Source organism: Nicotiana sylvestris, chromosome 1, assembly GCF_000393655.2.
Source record: "Nicotiana sylvestris chromosome 1, ASM39365v2, whole genome shotgun sequence".
NCBI lineage: Eukaryota > Viridiplantae > Streptophyta > Magnoliopsida > Solanales > Solanaceae > Nicotiana > Nicotiana sylvestris.
Genome location: NC_091057.1, coordinates 8,828,736 through 8,854,229, shown reverse-complemented (window position 1 = coordinate 8,854,229; position 25,494 = coordinate 8,828,736). Strand labels below are relative to the sequence as shown.

The window sequence follows — 25,494 nt, the reverse complement described above, 5'->3', positions numbered from 1 at the left end:
CCGGTTCATGATTTGGATTTGGCAGCCATTGTTCATGCATTGAAGATTTGGAGGCATTATCTATATAGTGTGGCATGTGAGGTGTTCACGGATCACAAGAGTCTTCAATATTTGTTCAAACAAAAGGAGTTGAATTTGAGGCAGAGGAGGTGGTTGGAGTTGTTGAAAGACTATGATATCACCATTTTATATCATCCAGGAAAGGCCAATCTGGTGGCCGATGCTTTGAGTAGGAAGTCAGCCAGTATGGGTAGTCTTGCTTATATTCCGGTCGGTGAGAGACCGCTTGCTTTGGATGTTCAGGCTTTGGCCAATCAGTTCATGAGGTTGGATATTTTTGAGCCCAGATGTATGTTAGCTTGCACAGTCGCTCGTTCTTCATTATTGGAGCGTATCCGAGATCGGCGGTATGATGATCCCCATTTGTGTGTCCTTAGAGACACGGTGCAGCACAGAAGTGCCAAGCAAGTTACTTTAGTTGATGATGGAGTTTTGAAATTGCAGGGTCGAGTTGTGTGCCTAATGTGGATGGACTTAGGATTTGCGGCAGCATTATTGGTGACGGAGAATGAAGAAGGATATCGTTGCATATGTGGCTCATTGTTTGAATTGTCAGCAGGTTAAGTATGAGCATCAGAGTCCCGGTGGTTCATTTCAGAGGATTGAGCTTCCCGAGTGGAAGTGGGAGAGGATCACTATGGATTTCATTGTTGGACTCCTACAGACTCGGAGGAAGTTCGATGCAGTATGGGTCATTGTTGATAGGCTGACCAAGTCAGCACATTTCATCCATGTGGTAGTCTCCTATTCTTCTAAGAGGTTAGCTGAGATCTATATCCGGGATATTATTCGCCTTCATGGTATGCCCGTGTCTATCATTTCGGACCGAGGTACGCCGTTTACCTTATGCTTCTGGAGGGTAGTTCAGCGAGAGTTGGGTACGCGGGTTGAGTTGAGCACAACGTTTCATCCTCAGACGGTCGGGCAGTCCGAGCGGACCATTCAGATTTTAGAGGATATGCTCCGAGCTTGTGTCATTGACTTTGGAGGCTCGTGGGATCAGTTTTTGCCTATAGCAGAGTTTGCCTACACTAACAGCTACTAGTCGAGTATCCAGATGGCTCCCTATGAGGCTTTATATGGCAGGCAGTGTCAGTCTCTGGTTGGATGGTTTGATCCGGGAGAGGCTCAGTTATTAGGTACAGATCTGGTTCAGGATGCCTTGGAGAAGGTCAGGATTATTCTGGATAGGCTTCATACAGCTCAGTCCAGGCAAAATAGTTATGCCGACCACAAGTTTTGAGATTTGGCTTTCATGGTCGGTGAGCGCGTATTGCTTCGAGTGTCGCCTATAAAGGGCGTGACGAGATTTGGGAAGAAGGGAAAGCTTAGCCCTAGGTTCATTGGTCCGTTTGAGATTCTTGATCGAGTGGGAGAGGTGGCTTATAGACTTGCATTGCCACCGAGCTTATCAGCCATACATCCAGTGTTTCATGTGTCCATGCTTCAGAAGTATCACGGCGATCCATCCCACGTGTTAGATTTTAGCATTGTCCAGTTGGACAAGGACTTGTCTTATGAGGAGGAGCCGTAGTTATTCTAGACCGGTAGGTTCGTCAGTTGAGATCGAAGAGTTTCTGTTCGTGTTCAGTGGAGAGGTCAGCCTGCTGAGGCATCGACCTAGGAGTATGAGTCCGATATGCGGAGCCGTTATCCCCATCTTTTCCCCGACTCAGGTACTTCTTTCTTCTATCCGTTCGAGGACTAACAGTTGCTTTTAAATTGAATTTTGTGTTCCAAGGCCTTAAAAACCTCTTTTAGCATCGCCTCAATTTACGTGCACAGTCCAGGTACGTAGCCAGAAAGCCTATCTGTGAAAATCTGTGAAAAATGATAAGTTTTGATTATAAAACAAATTAATTTAACTTTGGTCAATGTTTTGGGTAAACAGACTCGGACCCGTAATTTGACAGTCTCGGAGGGTCCGTAGAAAAATATGGGACTTGGGCGTATGCCCGGAATCGAATTTTGAGGTCCCAATCTCGAGAAATGAATTTTTAAAGAAAGTTATTTTCTGAAATTGTTTAAAGGATTTGGAAATGAATTTTGATTTGAAAAAGCTGGTATCGGGCCCGTATTTTGGTTCCGACACTCGGTACAAGTCTTATATGTGATTTAATACAATTCTGTGAAGTTTGGTAAGAAACGGAATCCATTTGACGTGATTCGGACCTTAAATGCAAATTTGATGTTTAAAGAAGTTTTGAAAAATTTCATTGATCTTGAGGTTTAATTCGATGTTCATGATGTTATTTTGGTGATTTGAGTACACGAATAAGTCCGTATGATGTTTTCAAGTTAGTATGTATGTTTGTTTTGGAGCCCCGAGGGCTCGGGTGAGTTTCGGATAGGTCTCGAGAGGTTTTGAACTTGGAAAAAGATTGCAGGTTTTTAGTTTATCTAGTGTCTGATGTGTACTACTGTGCGATCGCATATCACAACGTAGGGGGAAGGGTCTGTTGCACTATGCGATCGCATAGGTATAAGTGCGACCGCATAGGAGAATAGGAAAGCTGGAGGGATCTGATTAGTTTAGCCTGTGCGATCGCACTTGTTCCTTCGCGATCGCGGAGCGTGTAGTTCAGTGAACTATGCGATCACATTTTCTCTCTCGCGATCGCATAGGTATAAATTACCCAGTTATTTTTAAAGTCCAATAAAATAGAACCCATACGGGATTTCCACCATTTTTCATAAACTCCTTCTTCTCCACACCTCTTGGGCGATTATTAAAAAGAAACTTCACCATAGCTTCATAGGTATGTAATCCTAAGCTCGTTTTCTTTCATTTTTTTTATCAACACCCACTAGATTTCTAAGCCTAAAACATGAAATTAAGGGTAAAAAATTAGGGATTTGGGTAGAGTTAGGGCTTTTTGATTATTTGGGAATTTGACCTCGTTTTGGGGTCGGATTTCAAACCAAATTATATATTCGAGCTCGTGGGTGAATGGGTGATCGGGTTTTGGTCCGAACCTCGTGTTTTGACCAAGTAGGCCCGGGGTCGATTTTTGACTTTTTGGGAAGAATGATTAGAAAGCTATAATTAAGCATTGGAATTGGATTGTTTAGCATTTATTGATGTTATTAAGTCAATTATGTCTAGATACAATTGATTTGGAGCCAAATTCAAAAGGAAGGGCGGTGTTTGAGGCTTGAGTTGGCTGTGGAAGTTCGAGGTAAGTGTTCGGTCTAACCTTAGCTTGATGGATTAGGAGTTGTGTCATATTTGCTACTTGCTCCTTGTTAATTACGACGTATAGGCATGGTGACGAGTATCTATATGTTAGTGTCGAGCATGATCGTGAGTCTTAAATTGCAATTGGTTGTGTTCTTAAATGATACTACGGATGCTTTAATTGATGATTCTCGATATTGAGCAAGGATTAAGTTTGTTTTCGTGGAAATTACTTATGATTGAGTACTGATGTTAGCTAAGATGAGTAGAAGTTGGGTTAAGATTGGTTATAGCTATTTCTCCCTTGCCGTGACATATTTACTCTTACTGTCGAATTCCTTGCCGGGATAGTGTAGTTTATTGTTGATCCCTTGTCGGGACTCTTGGTATGGTTGTTTCTAAAGGTATATAAATATATGGATCTGGTTGCACGCCGTAACAATAATATATATGGAATGGGTTGCACGCCGCAACAATGTTATTAAATGATATGGATCGGGTTGTACTCCGCAACAGTGTTAAATGATATAGATCGGGCTGCACGCTGCAACAATATTAAATAATAGGGATCGGGTTGCATGCCGCAACAGTGTTATTATTGTTTTGTTGTAGATCTTGAATTGTTCCCTCATATTTCTCTTAAGTTTCGGCTGGATTTGATATTACCCCCGTAGCATGTACCCCCTCCCATGTTAATTGTGTATTCCTATTTATTTTTCGCTGTATATTATATAATTGCACAGGTTTATCTGGAGTCTGGTCCTAGCCTCGTCACTACATCGCCGGGGTTAGGCCAGGCACTTACCAACACATGGGTTCGGTTGTACTGATGCTACACTCTACACTATATGTAGATTCTGGAGCAGCTTTTGGATAGTAGCAGTCGGGGAGCCTGCCTTCAGTCCAGCCAGAGATCTCGAGGTAATCCTGCAGGCATCTGCATGCCCGACGTTCTCTTCTACTTTATTATGTACTCTGTTTTCATTAGATTTCGAGACAGATAGTATTTCTTTCAGACGTTTGTATGTAGTACTCATAGACAGTCCGTGAATATTATGACACCAGATTCCGGGCAGAGGAGTATATTGGTATTACAGTACTGGCTTGGTTATTTTTAGCTGTTTAATCTTCCCCTTGTTCTATTTATCATTAATATCTAAATGTTGATTACCTGTTAATTCAAAATTATAAAAAGGATTAAAATGAAAGAGTTAGAATTTTTATATTTCGCGACTTGCCTAGCTTCTACGAGTAGGCACCATCACGACTCCCGAAGGTGGTAAATTCGGGTCGTGACAACAGTACATAAGGAGGAGTTCAAGAAGAAGACCTTTACCTACATAGATAAAGAGGAGAGTTAATAAAGAGTTTGTTGATTGGTTTCAAAAGCAGTTGAGTAAGTAATCATTAGTTATTGTTTACATTTGGTTTGAATGAGCAAACTTCACTAAAACAATTTCGTTTTGATTTAGATTATGAATCCAGACACAATAGATACAATGTCTATTGATCTAAAGTTTCTCGCCCGAGGTCCATCGGTAGTTGCAAGATGTTTTCTGAACTTTGTCTCGAGAAGAAGGTCTAAGAACACAGAATAGTGGAGTTTTCTTAACTTCTAAAACATCCTGTGTTGCAAGTAGTATTGACGGAAATTTAAGGCAAGCATAGTTACCATATTATGGGAAGTTAGAAGATATTCTTGAGATTAATTATTATGGTCGATTCAAGGTTGTTCTTTTCAAGTGTAGATGGGATGATGCTGCTCGAGATAGAGGGTATAAAAAGGATCGTTAGAACTTAAATTGTGTTAATTTTGAATGTTGATTCATACCGGTGAACGTGAAGAACATGAGCCTTACATCGAAGCATCTCAAGCACAAATGGTATACTATGTGGATGGTGTTGTCACTAAAGGGTGGAGTGTTGCTATGCATCTAAAGCCAAGAGATCTGTATGATATGAGAGAAGAAGTAGTGGAAGATGAAGTATATGAGAATGAACCATACCAAGAGCAAGAACTCGAATAATTTTTTGGTGATGGTGATGAGTATCTACAACTAGCTGCGGACCATATAATTGATGATGTAGTAGAGACAAATGTTGCTACTAACGTAGCAGTTGATACATATATGTTTGAATAGAAAATTTATTTAATAAGTTGCTTTACCTGAAGGTAATAATATTGCATAAGTAGTGTTTATTTATTTATTTGATATATAAGTATATTTAGAATGGTATTCATAATTGGTTTGAAGGCATATTTAGAAGTGATAAGGTTAATTCAATCTGTTGTTCCTCACATGACATCCAAGAAGAAAGGAAAAATCGTAAATGTTGGAAGTTGCATTGCTTTAGATCCGGGACCATGGTCAGGTGCTTATAGTGCATCCAAAGCTGTTGTACACTCATTTACTGATACCTTGAGGTATGCTTGTATGCTATAGCTAACTTTGTTTTGGATGGTTTTTCAACTTCAAATTGCAACCAAGCATACAACGATTAAATTTTATTACAAGCTCTTAAGCTTAGTTATCTTACTTTATCTTTAGTTTTTGGGAGCTTTATTTTTATTAGATTGTCATTATGTATTAGATGTACTGATTTCTTTTCCTTGAACCACATTAATGTTTTTTACTTTGTTCTCATCTCATAATTAACGACTCAAACTCCATACTTAAGATTCACTGGAAACCAGATAAGTTTATCTGGACGTGTTCACCTTCTCGCATGAATGTTACCTTTGCATCGGATGAGGCATCACTTGTCAAACCTCAGCTTTAAACGAAATTACTTTCTGGCATTGTTTTCCTCCTATGATCAAACTTTTTGACTGCATAAGTATCTTTTTCATTATGCTGAAGAGTTGTCAATAAATCCTCTTATAGAGTAGTTATGTTGAACACATTGTTGGCCAGGTTGCAATATACAAGTCATATGGCTGAAAATAGGAAGCCAAGGTGCAGTATGTTACCTGGTTAGTTCCTTGTTTGAGACTAAATCAGACAGTGAGACCGTGTTATAGGCTGATAGCATCACATGGAGGTATAGTTGTGCCCTTTACTACCAGTTACCTGGTCAAATCAGGTTGTGCACCTTGATTCTTATAACATATTAGCTGCATAGTTCACAGTATTGTTGAATTTTTCTGAGTAGTGATATTCCTGTTGGAAAGCTTATTTTACTCCTAAATCTGCAGCCTAAAGTGTTGTCAAGCTCGCATAAAGCATGCTTAGGCGCTGAAACTAGGCACAAAATAGGCTTATCTTAAAGAGGCGAACTAAACAATAAAGAATTTTATAATGTCTTGTCCATATAACGTTGTTATTTACTTGTTCCTATTCTTCCTCTCGAGTCGAGGGTCTTTTAGAAACAGTCTCCCTGCCCTCCAGATTAGGGGTAAGGTCTGCTTACACATTACCCTCCCCAGACCCCACTTGTGGGATCCCACTGGATTGTTGTTGTATTCATATTTGATTCACCTTTTTATATTTGATTCACCTATTTTTAATCTGTGGTATTCATATTTGTTTTCCATAAGAGGATCTCTTGGAGAAAAGATGAAAGTATTGGAAGAAGTGAGAGAGAGAGAGAGAGTAATGTACAAAAAAGAATAGTTGGAAGCACAATTTTGTTATCATGTTAGAGGGTATTACCCGCTAGAGGAATCAATGGGAGGCCGGAGAAAGTTTCATGGAGCAAAGGAATTATTATTGTCGAACCGCTACGATGTTCGAATTGCCCACAATATAGTAGGAAAATGCAATGTTGTCACGACCCGGATTTCCCACCATCGGGTGTCGTGATGGCACCTACTATCGGAGCTAGGCAAGCCAAATATTTAAAACACCTTTACTGCTTTCTTTCAAACAATATAATAAACGAGACAAAATCTAATAGGAAGACTTTAATACACATCACTACCCAAGGTCTGGTGTCACTAGCTCACGAACTACTACAGAATACTACAAACAATGTCTGAAAAGGAAATACATCATGTTTGTCTGATACAAGATGAACAAACGGAAAAACATGGATAGGGACTTCGGCCTGCGAACGCCAGCTAGGCTACCTCGAGAGTCCCTGGACTGAAGATAGCTCCCAGAAGTCCTACTGGTGCGGTCCGTAAGCTGCTCCCTGATCTGTGCACCAAAAATGCACAGAGTGTAGCATCAGCACAACCGACCCCATGTGCTGGTAAGTGCCTGGCCTAACCCCGGCGAAGTAGTGACGAGGCTAGACAGTACCTACCACAATTAACCTGTACAGATATATATACAACAAGTGCGAGAAAACAATAACAAGATAATACCAAGTAAAACTGGGAGGGGACATGCTATTGGGGAGTAACAGATAAAAATGAAATATCGGAAATAAATAGAAGAAACTCTGGTTTCCATGATATATATATATAGTGGACGGCGTGCCACACAATCCCGTAATATCATATATAAGTGGACGGCGAGCCACACGATCCCATAATATCATATATAAGTGGACGGCGTGCCACACGATCCCATAATATCATATATAAGTGGATGGCGTGCCACACGATCCCAATTCATCTTTATCACAGTGCACAATATGTCACCGGCAACAGAGGCTAATAACCAAGTGGACGGCGTGCCACACGATCCCATAATATAGTTCATAATATCTGACTTTATATAGTAGACCCCTTCAGGGGAGAATAACAACTCAATACCTTTAACTCGGCGAGGGTACAACTAACAGCCCAAAATATCCCGACAAGGGAGAATATATATATCAGTCTACACATCCCGGCAAGGGAGTATTCACAACACATTCTCCTTTTAAATCATTCTTCCTCAACCGTTCACATTATATGAAACTTATCAAATAAACAAGGAGCTTGTGTCACATTATTCGAATTAAAAGCAATCAAGACTCACGGTCATGCTAGACTCCGGTGCATAGATAACCGTCACCATGCCTATACACCGTACTCCACATTAGCAAGTAGCAAATATCATCCTAATCCTATTCCCTCAAGCCAAAGTTAGAACAAACACTTACCTCGAATGCTCCAAACTCAACTCACGCTTCTAGTATAGCTTTACCTCTTGATTCCACCACCAATCCGCTCGAATCTAGTCATAAGTTACTTAATCACATTAATAATTACTAAATGAATCATCCCCAATGCATGAAAATAGATTTTTCAAGGTTTTTCCCAAAAAGGTCAAAAATACCCCCGGACCCACGTGGTCGAAACTCGAGGTTCGGACCAAAACCCGGTTACCCATTCCCCCATGAATCCCAATAGATGATTTGTTTTTAAATCGGACCCCAAATTGAGGTCCAACTTCTCAATTTGTAGAAAACCTAGGTTCTACCCAAAACACCCAATTTTCCCCATGAAAATCTTTGATTTGAAGTTGAAATTATGTTAAAAGATGTTAAGGAATAATGAAATTAAGTTAGAAATCACTTACCAATCGTTTTGGAGAAAAATAGTTGTTTGGAAAATCGCCTCTTAGGTTTTGGGTTTTTGAAAAGTGAAAAATGACTGAGATTTTTCCGAACTTGTATACCTTTCTGAGGAACTGGCGCGGACCGCACAAAAATGTGTTGCGGCCGCGCCGAGTGGAAGAAAAGTGGGGCTTCTCTGAACCCTTCCAGCGCAGACCGCACTATTTTGGTGCGCGGCCGCGCTGGCTAACCTGAAACCCTAGCCCTCAGACTCAGCCACGCGGACCACACAAAAATGCATCGCGGCCGCACGGCTCCAGCGCGGACCGCGCGGAAATGACCGTGGCCGCGCTGGTGCCTGCAACACTTGAACCTGCATTTTCTTAAGTCCAAGACCTCCCGGACCCTATTCAAAACTCACCTGAGCCCTCGGGGCTCCAAACTAAACATGCACACAACCTTAAAAACATCTTACGGACTTACTCGTGCGATCAAATCGCCAAAATAACATCATATACATAGGATCAAGCCTCAAACAGATGATTTTCTTTCTTCAACTTTCATAACTCAATCTCTCCATTTTTAGTCAGAAACACGTCATATGACGTCCGTTTTTAGCCAAACTTTAGTGCTTAACACATATTTAAGACTTGTACCGGGCGTCGGAACCAAAATACGAGCCCGATACCTATATTTTCTAACTCCTTTTCATTTCAAATTTTCATATCAAATTTCAAAAAAACAATTTCTTTCAAAAATTCATTTCTCGGGCTTGGGACCTCAGAATTTTATTCCGGGCACACGCCCAAGTCCCATATTTTTCTTCAGATCCGGGTCCGTTTACCCAAAATGTTGACCGATGTCAACATTATGCATATTAATACCAAAATTCATCAAATGTTTCACATAATTCACATATTCTAACATAAAAAATACTTTCCGGCTACGCGCCCGAACTACGCACGCCAATCGAGGCAACTAAAAGCGAGGTTTTCAAGGCCTCGAGAGCACGGAACAAGGAAGAATTACGGTGATGACCCCTTGGGTCGTCACATTCTCCACCTCTAAAACAACCGTTCGTCCTCGAACGGACAAAAGAAAGAAGTACCTGAGTCGGTAAATAATTGAGGATAACGGCTCCGCATATCGGACTTGGACTCCCAGCTCGATGCCTCAGGAGGCTGACCTCTCCACTGAACACACACCGAAAGAAAACTCTTCGACCTCAACTGTCAAACCTGCCGGTCTAGAATAGCCATCGGCTCCTCCTCATATGACAGATCCTTGTCCAATTGGACAGTGCTGAAATCTAACACGTGCGATGGATCTCTGCGATACTCCCGGAGCATAGACACATGAAACACGGGATGCACAGCTGACAAGCTAGGTGGCAAGGCAAGTCTATAAGCCACCTCTCCCACACGATCAAGAATCTCAAATGGACCGATGAACCTAGGGCTGAGCTTTCCCTTCTTCCCAAATCTCATCACGCCCTTCATAGGCGATACACGGAGCAATACCCGCTCACCAACCATGAAGGCAACATCTCTGAACTTGCGGTCTGCGTAACTCTTCTGTCTGGACTGAGCTGTACGAAGTCTATCCTGAATAATCTTGACCTTGTCCAAGGCTTCCTGAACCAGATCTGTACCCAATAATCGAGCCTCTCCCGGCTCAAACCATCCAACTGGAGAACGACATCGTCTACCATACAACGCCTCATACGGAGCCATCTGAATGCTGGGCTGGTAGCTGTTGTTGTAGGCAAACTCTGCTAAAGGCAAAAACTGGTCCCACGAGCCTCCAAAATCAATGACACAGGCTCGGAGTATGTCCTCAAGAACTTGAATAGTCCTCTCGGACTGACCGTCCATCTGGGGATGGAATGTTGTACTCAACTCAACCTGGGTGCCCAACTCTCGCTGAACCGCTCTCCAAAAATGCGAGGTAAACTGCGTACCCCGATCCGAAATGATAGATAGCGGCACCCCATGAAGGCGAACAATCTCCCTGATATAAATCTCGGCTAACCTTTCGGACGAATAGGTGGCTGCAACAGGAACAAAATGCGCTGACTTGGTCAGCCTATCAACAATGACCCAAACTGCATCAAACTTTTTCCGAGTCATCGGAAGTCCAGTAACGAAATCCATCGTAATCCTCTCCCACTTCCACTCGGGAAGTGCAATCCTCTGAGATAGACCACCAGGTCTTTGATGCTCGTACTTAACCTGCTGACAATTCAAACATCGAGCCACGTGCGCAACGATGTCTTTCTTCATCTTACGCCACCAATAGTGCTGCCTCAGATCCTGATACATCTTCCCGGTGCCCGGGTGAATAGAATACCGAGAACTGTGGGCCTCCGCTAAGATCAACTCTCGAATCCCATCAACATTGGGCACACAAACTCGCCCCTGCAATCTCAATACACCATCATCATCTAAGGTTACTTTCTTGGCACCTCCACGCTGCACCGTGTCTCTCAAGACACACAAATGGGGATCCTCAAACTGCCGCTCGCGGATACGCTCTAATAGTGAGGAACGAGCAACCGTGCAAGCTAACACTTTGCTAGGCTCAGAAATATCCAACCTCACAAGACGATTGGCCAAGGCCTGAACATCCAAAGCAAGCGATCTCTGGCTGACTGGAATATAAGCAAGACTACCCATGCTGGCGGACTTCCTGCTCAATGCATCGGCCACCACATTGGCCTTCCCCGGGTGGTATAAGATAGTAACATCATAATCCTTTAGCAACTCTAACCACCTCCTCTGCCTCAAATTCAACTCTTTCTGCTTGAACAGATACTGAAGACTCTTGTGATCAGTGTAAACCTCACACGTCACGCCATATAAGTAATGCCTCCAGATCTTCAAGGCATGAACAATGGCTGCCAACTCGAGATCATGAATCGAATAATTCTTCTCGTGGATCTTCAACTGCCTCGAAGCATAGGCAATGACTTTGCCTTCCTACATCAACACTGCACCAAGCCCAATAAGAGACGCATCACAATAGACCGTATATGGCCCTGAACCTATGGGCAAAACCAATACCGGTGCCGTAGCCAGAGCCGTCTTGAGCTTCTAAAAGCTCGCCTCACACTCGTCCGACCACCTGAACTGGACACCCTTCTGGGTCAATTTGGTCATAGGGGCTGCAATGGATGAAAACCCCTCCACGAACCGATGGTAGTAACCTGCCAACCCCAGGAAACTCCGAATATCCGTAGTTGAAGCTGGTCGAGGCCAGTTCTTGACTGCCTCTATCTTATTCGAGTCTACCTGAATACCTGCTGCTTATACGACATGACCCAGGAATGCGACCGAACTCAACCAAAACTCGCACTTTGAGAACTTAGCATACAACTGACTATCCTTTAGGGTCTGAAGGACCACTCTGAGGTGTTGCTCATGCTCCTCCTGACTGCGGGAGTATATAAGAATATCGTCAATGAAGACTATCACGAACAAGTCCAAATAAGGTCTGAACACTCGGTTCATCAACTCCATGAACGCTGCTGGGGCATTAGTCAATCCAAATGACATGACCAAAAACTCATAGTGCCCATACCGAGTGCGAAATGCTGTCTTAGGGACATCAGACGCCCTAATCCTCAGCTGGTGGTAGCCAGATCTCAAATCTATCTTTGAAAACACCCTCGCACCCTGAAGCTGGTCGAATAAATCGTCGATCCTCGGCAGTGGATACTTATTCTTAATTGTAACCTTGTTTAATTGCCGGTAATCGATGCACATTCTCATCGAACCATCCTTTTTCTTAACAAACAACACCGGCGCACCCCAAGGCAAAACACTAGGTCTAATGAAACCTTTCTCAAGAAAATCCTGCAGCTGTTCCTTTAACTCTTTCAACTCCAGCGGGGCCATACAATATGGCGGGATAGAAATGGGCTGAGTGCCCGGGGCCAAATCAATACAAAAGTCGATATCCCTGTCGGGCGGCATACCCGACAAGTCTGAAGGGAAAACCTCAGGAAACTCCCGAACAATGGGCACAAAATCAATAGAAGGGGCCTTCGCGCTAGAATCGCGAACATACGCCAAGTAGGCCAAACATCCCTTCTCGACCATACGCCGAGCTTTCACATACGAGATAACACTGCGGGTACAATGACCAGAAGTCCCTCTCCACTCTAAACGGGGTAAATTCGGTAAGGCTAAGGTCACGGTCTTGGCATGGCAATCCAAGATAGCATAATACGGGGATAATCCCTAATATAACATCAAAGTCGACCATGTCCAAAAGCAACAAATCAACACGGGTCTCAAGACCCCCAAATACTACGATACAAGAACGATGAACTTGGTCGACCACAATAGAATCACCCACCGGTATTGACACATAAACAGGAATACTCAACGAGTCACTAGGCATAACCAAATAGGGTGCAAAATAGGACGACACATATGAATACGTAGATCCGGGATCAAATAGCACAGAAGCATCCCTATCACATACCAGAATAGTACCTGTAATCACAGCATCTGATGACTCAGCCTCTGGCCTGGCTGGCAAAGCATAACAACGGGGATGGGCCCCACCTCCCTGAATTATATCCCTGGGACGATCTGCTGTTGGTTGACCGCTACCTCTAATGGTCGGAACTCCACCTCTAAGACCTCTACCTCCACCTCTATGTCCTCTACACCCGCCTCTAGCTGGCTGGGCATGCTACGGGGCAACTGGTGCCTGGATCATCGGGCGAGGTCCCTGCTGCTGAGAGATGCCGGAATCTCGAGGGCAGTACCTAACAATGTGCCTCACATCGCCGCAAGTGAAACAAGCCCTCGACTGCTGAGAGTAATGAAGTGGCGGGGCACTGATAGGTGCTAATGGAGAACTGAAGAGCTGCTGGTCAGAATACTGCGGTTGAGAACCACGACTCACTGGTGAACCATGAGAAGTCTGGAGAGCTGACTGAAAGGGCCTCGGAGGATGGCCTCTACCATAAGAATCCCTACCTCCAGACGAGGTACCGCTGAATCTACCAGAATGACGGGGCCTCTTATCAGACCCATGACCACCTCCCTGAGAAAGTGCCAACTCTATCCGGCGGGCACCATCTGCCGCCTCCTAAAATGAAATCTCACTACCGGCACTCATGGCCATCTGAACATGGATCGGCTGGGCCAACCCATCAACAAACCTCCGCACCCTCTCTCTCTCGGTGGGGAGTATCACAATGGCATGGCGTGCAAGATCAATAAACTATGTCTCATACTGGGTAACTGACATCGAACCCTGCTGGAGACGCTCAAACTGCCTGCAAAGGGCATCCCACTGAGTAACTGGGAGAAACTTCCCCAGAAATAATTCTGAAAACTGATCCCAGGTCAATGATGGTGACCCTGCTGGCCTGGCTAAACAGAAATCTCTCCACCAAGTCTTGGCGGATCCTGCTAGGCGAAAAGTGGCGAAGTCGACCCCATTGGTCTCTAAAATACCCATAGTCCGAAGAACCTCATGACAGCTGCATATGAAATTCTGGGCATCCTCTGAGGGAGTGCCACTATATGTACTAGTGAAGAGCTTGGTGAAACGATCAAGCCTCCACAAAGCATCCGCGGACATAGCTGCACCATCACTGGACTGAGCCGCAATACTTGGCTGGGCTGCCACAGCTGGCTGAACTGCTGGAACCTGAGCCTGAGGAGCTACCGGCTCTAGAGTACGAGTATCGGGAGTCTGAACTCCTCCCCAGCCTGAGATGTGGCTGGAGCTGCGGGAAGCAAACCCGCTCTAGAAATGCCCTCCATAAAGCCTTCCAGTCGGACCAAAGCATCCTGAAGCACTGGAGTGGCTATGAAACCCTCTGGGACCTGAGTTGGGCCCACTGGAACAGTTGGGGCCGGAACGTCCTCCTCAAAATCGACCTGAGGCTCCGTCGCTGGAAATGCTGCTCGGGGCTGAGCCTTGCCCCGGCCTCGGCCTCGCCCTCTACCCCTAATAGGGGATGCTGCTGGGGGCTCATGCTGTTGCGCGGTAGAAGAGGAAGCACGTGTCCTCGCCATCTGCGAAAGAACAGAGTGGAAAGACAATCAGTACTTGAGGAAAAGAATCGCACGACAAGAATGAACAAGGTGAAGTTTTCCTAACTCGGTAGCCTCTGCGGGATAAATACAGACGTCTTCGTACCGATCCCTCAGACTCTACTGAGCTTGTCCGTGAGTTATGAGACCTAAGTAACCTAGAGCTCTGATACCAACTTGTCACGACCCGGATTTCCCACCATCGGGTGTCGTGATGGAGCCTACTATCGGAGCTAGGCAAGCCAAATATTTAAAACACCTTTTTGCTTTCTTTCAAACAATATAATAAACGAGACAAAATCTAAGAGGAAGACTTTAATACACATCACTACCCAAGGTCTGGTGTCACTAGCTCACGGACTACTACAGAATACTACAAACAATGTTTGAAAAGGAAATACATCATGTTTGTCTGATACAATATGAACAAACGGAAAAACATGGATAGGGACTTCGGCCTGCGAACGCCAGCTAGGCTACCTCGAGAGTCCCTAGACTGAAGATAGCTCCCAGAAGTCCTACTGCTGCGGTCCGTAAGCTGCTCCCTGATCTGTGCACCAAAAATGCACAGAGTGTAGCATCAGCACAACCGACCCCATGTGCTGGTAAGTGCCTGGCCTAACCCCGACGAAGTAGTGACGAGGCTAGACAGTACCTACCACAATTAACCTGTACAGATATATACACAACAAGTGCAAGAAAACAATAACAAGATAATACCAAGTAAAACTGGGAGGGGACATGCTATCGGGGAGTAACAGATAAAAATGAAATATCGGAAATAAATAGAAGAAACTCTGGTTTCCATGATATATATATATATATATATATATAGTGGACGGCGAGCCACACGATCCCGTAATATCATATATAAGTGGACGGCGTGCCACACGATCCCATAATATAATATATAAGTGGACGGCGTGCCACACGATCCCATAATATCATATATAAGTGGACGGCGTGCCACACGATCCCATAATATCATATATAAGTGGACGACGTGCCACACGATCCCATAATATCATATATAAGTGGACGGCGTGCCACACGATCCCATAATATAGTTCATAATATCTGACTTCATATAGTAGACCCCTTCAGGGGAGAATAACAACTCAATACCTTTAACCCGGCAAGGGTACAGCTAACAGCCCAAAATATCCCGACAAGGGAGAATATATATATCAGTCTACACATCCCGGCAAGGGAGTATTCACAACACATTCTCCTTTTAAATCATTCTTCCTCAACCGTTCACATTATATGAAACTTATCAAATAAACAAGGAGCTTGTGTCACATTATTCGAATTAAAAGCAATCAAGACTCACGGTCATGCTAGACTCCGGTGCATAGATAACCGTCACCATGCCTATACACCGTACTCCACATTAGCAAGTAGCAAATATCATCCTAATCCTATTCCCTCAAGCCAAAGTTAGAACAAACACTTACCTCGAATGCTCCAAACTCAACTCACGCTTCTAGTATAGCTTTACCTCTTGATTCCACCACCAATCCGCTCGAATCTAGTCATAAGTTACTTAATCACATTAATAATTACTAAATGAATCATCCCCAATGCATGAAAATAGATTTTTCAAGGTTTTTCCCAAAAAGGTCAAAAATACCCCCGGACCCACGTGGTCGAAACTCGAGGTTCGGACCAAAACCCGGTTACCCATTCCCCCATGAATCCCAATAGATGATTTGTTTTTAAATCGGACCCCAAATTGAGGTCCAACTTCTCAATTTGTAGAAAACCTAGGTTCTACCCAAAACACCCAATTTTCCCCATGAAAATCTTTGATTTGAAGTTGAAATTATGTTAAAAGATGTTAAGGAATAAAGAAATTAAGTTAGAAATCACTTACCAATCGTTTTGGAGAAAAAAGGTTGTTTGGAAAATCGCCTCTTAGGTTTTGGGTTTTTGAAAAGTGAAAAATGACTGAGATTTTTCCGAACTTGTATACCTTTCTGAGGACCTGGCGCGGACCGCACAAAAATGTGTTGCGGCCGCGCCGAGTGAAAGAAAAGTTGGGGCTTCTCTGAACCCTTCCAGCGCGGACCGCACTGTTTTGGTGCGCGGCCGCGCTGGCTAACCTGAAACCCTAGCCCTCAAACTCAGCCACGCGGACAGCACAAAAATGCATCGCAGTCGTGCGGCTCCAGCGCGGACCGCGCGGAAATGACCGCGGCCGCGTTGGTGCCTGCAACACCTGAACCTGCATTTTCTTAAGTCCAAGACCTCCTGGGCCCCATTCAAAACTCACTCGAGCCCTCAGGGCTCCAAACCAAACATGCACACAACCTTAAAAACATCTTACGGACTTACTCGTGCGATCAAATCACCAAAATAACATCATATACATAGGATCAAGACTCAAACACATGATTTTCTTTCTTCAACTTTCATAACTCAATCTCTCCATTTTTAGTCCGAAACACGTCATATGACGTCCGTTTTTAGCCAAACTTTACAGATAGTGCTTAACACATATTTAAGACTTGTATCGGGCATCGGAACCAAAATACGAGCCCGATACCTATATTTTCTAACTCCTTTTCATTTCAAATTTTCATATCAAATTTCAGAAAAACAATTTCTTTCAAAAATTCATTTCTCGGGCTTGGGACCTCAGAATTTGATTCCGGGCACACGCCCAAGTACCATATTTTTCTACGGACCCTCCGGGACCATCGAATCACAGATCCGGGTCCGTTTACCCAAAATGTTGACCGATGTCAACATTATGCATATTAATACCAAAATTCATCAAATGTTTCACATATTCACATATTCTAACATAAAAAAACTTTCCGGCTATGCGCCCGAACTACGCACACCAATCGAGGCAACTAAATGCGAGGTTTTCAAGGCCTCGGGAGCACGGAACAAGGAAGAATTACGGTGATGACCCCTTGGGTCGTCACAAATGTTCATTCTTTTAGGAACTATACTAAGCTTGATAATGTTGGTCCGAAGTATTACTACTGCATGTTCAAGTATAAAATGGCAACTGGAGCTTTTGTGCCAGATATGGTTCCAATGTAAGTGTATGAAATTCCGCATGGTTGCTGATTGAAGTTGAGTAATGTTCTTTATGCTCCTAATCCTTTTTTGTTGCTCTGAAGGTATTGCAAATGCGAGATGCCATATAATCCGGATGAGTTTATGGTTAACAATATTGATGAGAATAGTCAAGTAAATTGGATCACTTGGTCTTTCTCTTCTCTTCTCTTCTCAATCTCTGTATTTGGGCTACGGAAAGACTAATTTTCATGGCAGGGATATAACTTAGAGTCTTAGACAACCAAATTAAAAGAAAATGCCATTTTGGTAAGTTGATAGTGTATCTAGAATCTAGATAGGCTTGGTTTTACTAAAACTCATTTAGTTGTTCTCCTATGCAATGTAGATAAATACATTTTGGTGCTTTTAATCCCTTAGAAAATTAAAATTGGTTTCACAATGACTTATGCTGATATGGTCGTCTTGTATAGTGCAAGATAGACCTCCCAAATTGTAGATATTTAATTGCTTGAAAACGTGAAATGGTAAAATGGAGGACACGATTTGCTATTACCAGTGATGTTACTTGCTTTTTCCAATCAATTTCTTGACGCATTTCCTCCTCCTCCTTATGTACTTTATCTTGACTTGACCATATTCTTATCTTGCTTTTTGACATCTTCCTATTTCTGTTGTTCAGAGTGCGACTCCTGCAGTATTTCTCAGGTTTCTACGCGAGCATTGATCAGAATGGATAGACAACGATATTGATGCCTACGCAGCTGCATCTGTTAAAGTTGGTCCTTGCAGCCTACCTAGGGCCCGAGTCTATAATTTTGGGGGTCAAGTGATACTTCCACTAGCACACAAAGCTGAACATGAAGAGGCAAGTGTTCTAGATCCTATTAAAATCAATGTGGGCATGCCTTAAACTATTCCTTTCTGTCTTCTTTGGATAATATGGGATGGATTCCTCATCATTAATGTTGATCACAATCTCTTTTATGCTCAGTAGTTGCTGGAGGTCATCAAGATGGAAGGAGTTTGCCATTCACCAGAAGATGTTATAATGCCAAGAGATATGTTCCTACTGCAAGTAAGTTCTATTTCTGCACATGGATTTTGCTCTTTTGTAGAGAATCTTAACTGGATCTAACAAAGCTCGTACCTCTATATAAGAGACAAACTTGTACAAGATTGAGAAGCTTAACTTAATGGTTTGAGAAACTTCAGTTGTTACTCTGGCTCCGGACAACCGTCCAGTACCAAAAGTTAGAGACGATGTTGAGACTTTAGTTGATTATACTTTAGTTGATTATACTTTGGTTGTCAAAGTTTATTTTATTACACAATTGTCTCCTACAGTATAATTACCTATGAGTTGCAACCATGCCTTAAGTTTATTGAGAAGAATAGATGGTTGAAGTTCTCTATTAGTTCTCATCACATGACATGGACCGTTAGTTCATTGATTCTCTAATGAGTTGAGTGCAGAAGTGTTGTCGAGGTTTGGATGATCCTTTTCTCTTCAACGATCTTAGGGTAGCTTCTATTCGTGTGCTAAGTAGCTATGGTTAGCAACACCAGCAGAAGTGGTTCATCAATTGTTCCCTTTCTCTGTAAGGATCTTATAGTAGCTTTATTTGTTTCTTGAGATTGTTGAAGTTAAGTTGCGACAAATGATAGTGATTCAGGGAATTGCTTTAGAAACTGATGTTGAGTATTTTTCCTGATTATTGCTTATGTTACTCGTGTAATGCATAGTGTGCTAGTACGACTAATAATTGTAGAGGTATCCTAATTCTTATATTACATTCTTGACAGCACATTGATTACCATATACCATTTCCACAAGATCAATGGAGGAGCAACAGAAGGAGCTACACTTTCTACCTAATCATCCAACATGATAAATTCATAGGCCTATCTAAAGTTTTTGTGCATACATAAAAGACTTCCATATCTTAAATGGTTTAGCCATATTTTATATAATCTGTTAAGAGTCACTGTTCTGAAGACACAACTATACCTTGGAGGCTGATCTGATTGGTTAAACCAAAACACATCTGTGTCCATTGTACATTGCATGCTTTTATTTCTTACAATTCGTTCCTTTGGTTGTCATCTCCGATGAAGGTAAACGAGTTTTATCGGTAAGCAGCAGCAGAAAATTGACTGAAAAGAAAGGATGGTGGCAGAAATAAACTGCCACTATTTTTTTCAGAACACTAATAGTATATTGTAGCAGTTATAAACCCCCACATAACTTTTTTTTAAAAAATATTTAAATCAAATGTTGGGGTTTATAAACCCCACAATATCTTTTTTGAACTATTATGATCATATTAATGGGGTTTTGTAAACCCTCGCAATATTTTTTTACACGTCGAAATCATATTGCGGAGGTTTTAAACTAGCACTAATTGTCTTTCAAAACCCCCCACATAACTTTATTTTTAAAAAAAAAAAATTAAATTATATTTTGGGGGTTTTTAAACCCCCGCAATATCTTTTTTTAACTATTATGATCATATTGAGGGGGTTTATAAACCCTTGCAATATTTTTTTTTGACACATCGAAATCATATTGCCAGAATTTTAAACTAGCACTAATTATCTTTCAAAATCCCCACAAACTAAAAATTCATTTTGTGGCGATTGTCATGGAGGTTTTAGAAAGCCGCCGCAATAATGCTCGTGGCAAAAATAAATGTGGCACTTCTAAAAATCGCCACAATTCTTTTTGCAGGGGTCAAAAACAGTCACAATTTGACCACCCCACACACAAAGTAAGTGTTTTCTTGTAGTTATATTTAATATGAATAGTAAAATTCTAATCAAACTTTTTATGTACATCTGATTTTGCTAATATGTACACAGCATATATACCCTGGATAATGGATGCTATGCTAGTCAGAAGTCATATAATTTAGTTGTGTCATTGGAATTATCAAAGTGATTCTTTTGTTTTCTTGTTTTATTTCGGAGACAGGGTTCTTCAATCATCGGAAATGGTCGTCAAAGATGAGTTCGGAGATATTTTCTCTTTTTGGCTAAAAAAATTGGGAGTTTACATGTAAGGTGTACGGATCTTTAATGATGTTATGCCTTTTGTGAAAAATCGTACAGGCTAGGCCCAAAACGGACAATATCACGCCATGTTAAGAGTATATTTACTGTCAAATCAACGCTCAAGTTAAACGGGACTGTTGACATTCAATTTTGTCCCTCCTTTCTTCCAAACTATTTATTTAAGCTTCTAATATCACTAATAATGTAAGAATAGTTATTTTACCATTTTTAGCACAAACTAAACCTAATTATTATTATTATTATTATTTACTTAATATCATTATTACTAATATTATTGATATTACTACTACTACCACTACTACTGTCATTGGAATTAGTACTAGTATTACTATATATATTATCTAACCAATATTATAATTATATTTATTATTATCATTATCACTAATTATTAGAATTGCTAGAATTATCATTAAAATTACATTCATCATTGACATCACTACTATATTTTATCACAACCTTTTTATTTAAACAAGTTTGTCGTCACTTTACTTTTAAATTCTATAGTTATTATATTAAATGTAAGACAATATTTTATTAGTATATATATCATTAGCAAAACTTGGTAGTATTAATTGGAAGCCCAAAGAAGTTTATGAGGAAGAAATTCCAATCCAAACAATTATTTCATTTTGTAAAGCTTCAGTTCTTTAGCCAACTGAGCATAGCCCAAAACAATATTAAATCAGCCGAAAAAATATTAGCCCATTAGAAATATCTCTGATTTGGATTCAAAAATCTCTTTAATCATATTGAAATATTTTCTTCACTTCCAACAGAAAAGCTGCCATCCTACCCTACTTTATTGACCAAAGTGTGAAATTTTCAGACTTGCCTTCCTCTCTCATGGCTTCCCCACAACCTTTCTTCTTCTTTTTTCAAAACATGGATCATTTTTCAAAAAGCAACATTGACTTCACCATTTTAAGAAAAGAAATCAAAACCATCTCACAGAAAGGACGATTCTCTGTCTTGCCTCCAACGTTCGGATTCAAGCGGGTCCGTATAGGGGTGGGCATAATTTCCGAAAAACCGAATTCCGAACCGAACCAAATTAATTTAGTATTTCGGTTTCGGTTTTTTTCGGTGGTACTTGAATTTCGGTATTTCGGTTCAGTTTTCGGTTTTATAATTGAACTATTTCGGTAAATCGAAATACCGAAATTTGATAATATATCATACAGCCCAAAGCCCCAAAGCCACAACCCACACGCCCATACACAGGCCCAGCTGCGTCCCACTCCCACCCAGGCCCATCTCCCCCAACTCCCAACCCAAGCCCAATCCTAATCAAATAATCGATTAGACTTAGACGATTACCCAACAGTCCAACACTCAGAGTCTCAGACTCAGTTAATACACTAGGGCTGGGAGATATCATCGAGAATTCGAGTTCGAGATAGGGTATTAGGGTTTGCTTACTGCTTCAGCCTTCGGTGCTTAGGAGATATCATCGAGAACGAGAAGAAGAAGACGAGAATCGACTGCGACTCTAGGATATCAGTCTGCGAGTCGAGTTATGACCAGTCGACATTCGAGCTCGAGTCTCATCTCATCTTCACCGGTTAACTTCACTACTTTTGTAAGTTTTGTAAGTCTCATCTCATTCTCATGTTCTCATCCCAGTACTCGACTACTCTCTAAGGTTTTTTTTGAGATTTAGTTTCTGATTTTCTACATCAAACTATTTTAGGGTTATAGGCGGCGATTTCCAGCTCGATTCGATTCCTCACTCCTCACAAATTCCGGGCAAACGAAGTGTCGAAGACGCTGCTGTCCTGTTCCAGTGTTCCGAGCTCGATTCAATTTCAATTTCAAAGGTATGTTTCGCTTTCTTTTGGTTGTATTGCTGATTGAATGAACTGATGTTCCGAGCTTTTCCCTTTAGTAGGAAAATATCATCTGTATCACGTTCATACTCTTTCTTTTGGTTGTATTACCTTGTTTAGGTCTGATTTTTTGAACTTTACCATATCATATGAGCAACTAACAATAGCAGACTGCTCTCTTTGAAAATCATGAAATACAGTATCTTCTAGTATGTTGGCTTCTAGAATTTCAAGAAAAGATTTAGTCACTCTCTTATTCTTTAACCCAGGATCATTTGTTGAACAATAGAGTCATTGAAACCTTCAACTTTTTTTGACTTTGGGCTATGAACTACTTGAACTACTGGGAATTTATGTTTGTATTTGTTTAATTTTGTAAGGTAGCAAGGTACTTAATTTGTTGATTGTTATTGATAGCAAGGTAGTTATTAGTTAATTTGTTGATTGTTAATTTATGTTTATATTTGTTTAATTTTGTATAGATGGAAGATACAAGTAAAGTAAGTGATGTTGGTTCTAGTGAAAGTTTACCTATTACGGTAGATAGTAACACCAACACCATTGATAGTGAAGATTCCAAGAAAAGGAAAGCAATGCAACCTAGGTCTGACGTTTGGAACCATTTTGATAAATTTGAGGTTAATGGGGTTGGGAAAGCACGGTGTCGATATTGTAAACAAACTTATGCTGCTAATTCATCTAAGAATAGAACAACAGGATTGAAGAATTATTTGCTTAGATGCAAAGAATACCCACTTAAAATTGCAGAAGATAATAGTCAAACAAAGATAAATTTTCAATCTTGCCAAAATGATGAAGGATCAATTTGAAAATTTGATCAAAAAGTGGTTAGGAGGGCCTTAATTGAGATGATAGTTACTAATGAACTACTATTTAGCTTTGTAGAAAATGAAGGCTTCAAAAAGTTTATGAGAAAAACTCAACCACTATTTCGTATTCCTTCTCGTAGAACAATAACAAGGAATTGTTATGAAGTTTACGGTGAATTGAGGCAAAATCTAAAAAGTTCTTTTAGAGAAGCACAACCAAAAATTTGCCTAACAACAAACACTTGGACTTCATTACAAAGAATAAATTATATGTGTTTGACAGCCCACTTCATTGATAGGGATTGAAAGTTGTATAAAAGAATACTTAATTTTTGCCCTATCACTAGTCATAAGGGTGAAAAGATGGCTAAAGCTATTAGTGATTGTTTGCTTGAATGGAAATTAGACAAGGTTTTCACTATTACTGTGGACAATGCTTCTTCAAATGATGTAACTGTCAAAGAATTGTCTAAACAGTTAGATATGTGGAAAACTAATATGATGAGTGGTAAACATCTTCATGTGAGATGCATGACTCATATACTAAATCTAATTGTGCAAGATGGTTTGAAAGAACTTGATGCTTCTGTGACACGTGTTAGAAATATTGTGAGGTATGTGAGATCTTCGCCTGCAAGGACCTTAAAGTTTAAACAGTGTTGTGCACATGTAAAGGTAGAATGTACCAAAACGTTGTGTTTGGATGTTCCTACCAGGTGGAATTCCACCTATTTGATGTTGGATACAGCTCAACACTTTGAAAAAGCCTTTGACAAGTTGCATCTTTTTTATGATGGATTTTCTGCATATCAATGTTCTCATCTTTGTGAAGATGGTGGTAATGCAGGTCCTCTTGAATCTGATGATTGGGTGAATGTGAGGAATGTGATAGAGTTTCTTGCAAGATTTCACGAGCTAACTAAAAAAGTTTCAGGTTCACGTTATGTCACTTGTAATTCTCATTTTGAGGATGTATCTGAACTTTATTGTCATTTGAAAATGTGTTTAGCTAGTGAGGATGGGCATTTGAGAAAAATGGCTGAGCAAATGCAAGAAAAGTTCAAGAAGTATTGGGGTGAGCCTGAAAAGATGAATAAAATGATTTTTATTGCTTCCGTCTTGGATCCACATAACAAATTTGAATATGTTGAGGGAGCACTTGAAGAACTTTTTGGGGAGGAAAAAGGGAAGAAAATAAATGCTGAGGTGTATGCTTATATGAATTCTTTGTTTGGAGAGTATCTAAAAAAGTATTCAACCGAATCTTGTCCTCAATTTCCATCTAGTTCTACATCATCTAACAACACATCTAATACACCTAGTGGGAGTGTTATAAGTGCATCAAAAATTAGGACTAAGCTTAGCTTAAAGAAACAAAAGGAAGACAATGGAAGTGGGGGTGCTAAATCGGAGTTGGATAAATACATTAGTGAAGAACAAGAGCCTTTTAGTGAAGAATTTGATATCTTGAGTTGGTGGAAAACACATGCTCCTAGATTTCCTATTCTTTCGGAGTTGGCTCGTGATGTGTTGGCAATTCCAATTTCTAGTGTGGCGTCGGAATGCGCGTTTAGCACTGGTGGCCGTATTCTTGATTCATTTAGGAGTTCATTGACTACTAAATATGTACAAGCTCTTATTTGTGTTCAAGATTGGATTAGAGAAGAGAAGAATCCTATTAGTGTTGAAGAAGACTTGAAGTATCTTGAGGAACTCGAGCTTGGTAAGCTTTAATATTTTGTGTGTATTTTAATTCAAAATAATATATCATGCTTTTTCATTTGTATGACATATTTGGTCGTATTATCTTTAGATATGGAAAATAATGGAAGCACTACTAGCATTGTTTGATGTATAGTTGCAACTTGCATCTTGAGTGGTAAGTTTAATACTCTATTTGTTTGGTGATAATGATATACTTAATAGTTTGTAGTTTTGTTTTATTATCATCAAACTATAATATTCTAACTTATGATTTATATTTTTTTTAGGTTCAAGTGCAA

General features: G+C 41.0%; 1 protein-coding gene across 1 annotated transcript; it reads left to right on the top strand.

Annotated features, from left to right (window-relative positions):
• The first annotated feature begins 5,469 nt into the window (after window positions 1-5,469).
• LOC104214031 (uncharacterized) lies at window positions 5,470-25,173 on the top strand. The gene is made up of 10 exons (XM_070173226.1): window positions 5,470-5,663; window positions 17,682-17,780; window positions 17,865-17,982; window positions 18,443-18,468; window positions 18,553-18,628; window positions 18,758-18,838; window positions 22,277-22,414; window positions 22,526-22,652; window positions 24,339-25,117; window positions 25,153-25,173. The coding sequence occupies exons 1-10, from the start codon at window positions 5,470-5,472 to the stop codon at window positions 25,171-25,173; spliced, it is 1,659 nt and encodes a 552-aa protein (XP_070029327.1).
• The last annotated feature ends 321 nt before the right edge of the window (window positions 25,174-25,494 follow it).

Excerpts from the sequence above, each read along its gene's own strand:
- LOC104214031 (XM_070173226.1), top strand. The coding sequence starts at position 5,470 with ATGGTATTCATAATTGGTTTGAAGGCATATTTAGAAGTGATAAGGTTA. Across the intron at positions 5,664-17,681 it reads TCATTTACTGATACCTTGAG|GAACTATACTAAGCTTGATA; the intron begins GTATGCTTGTAT and ends TCATTCTTTTAG. Across the intron at positions 25,118-25,152 it reads GTTCATTGACTACTAAATAT|AGAAGAGAAGAATCCTATTA; the intron begins GTACAAGCTCTT and ends AGATTGGATTAG.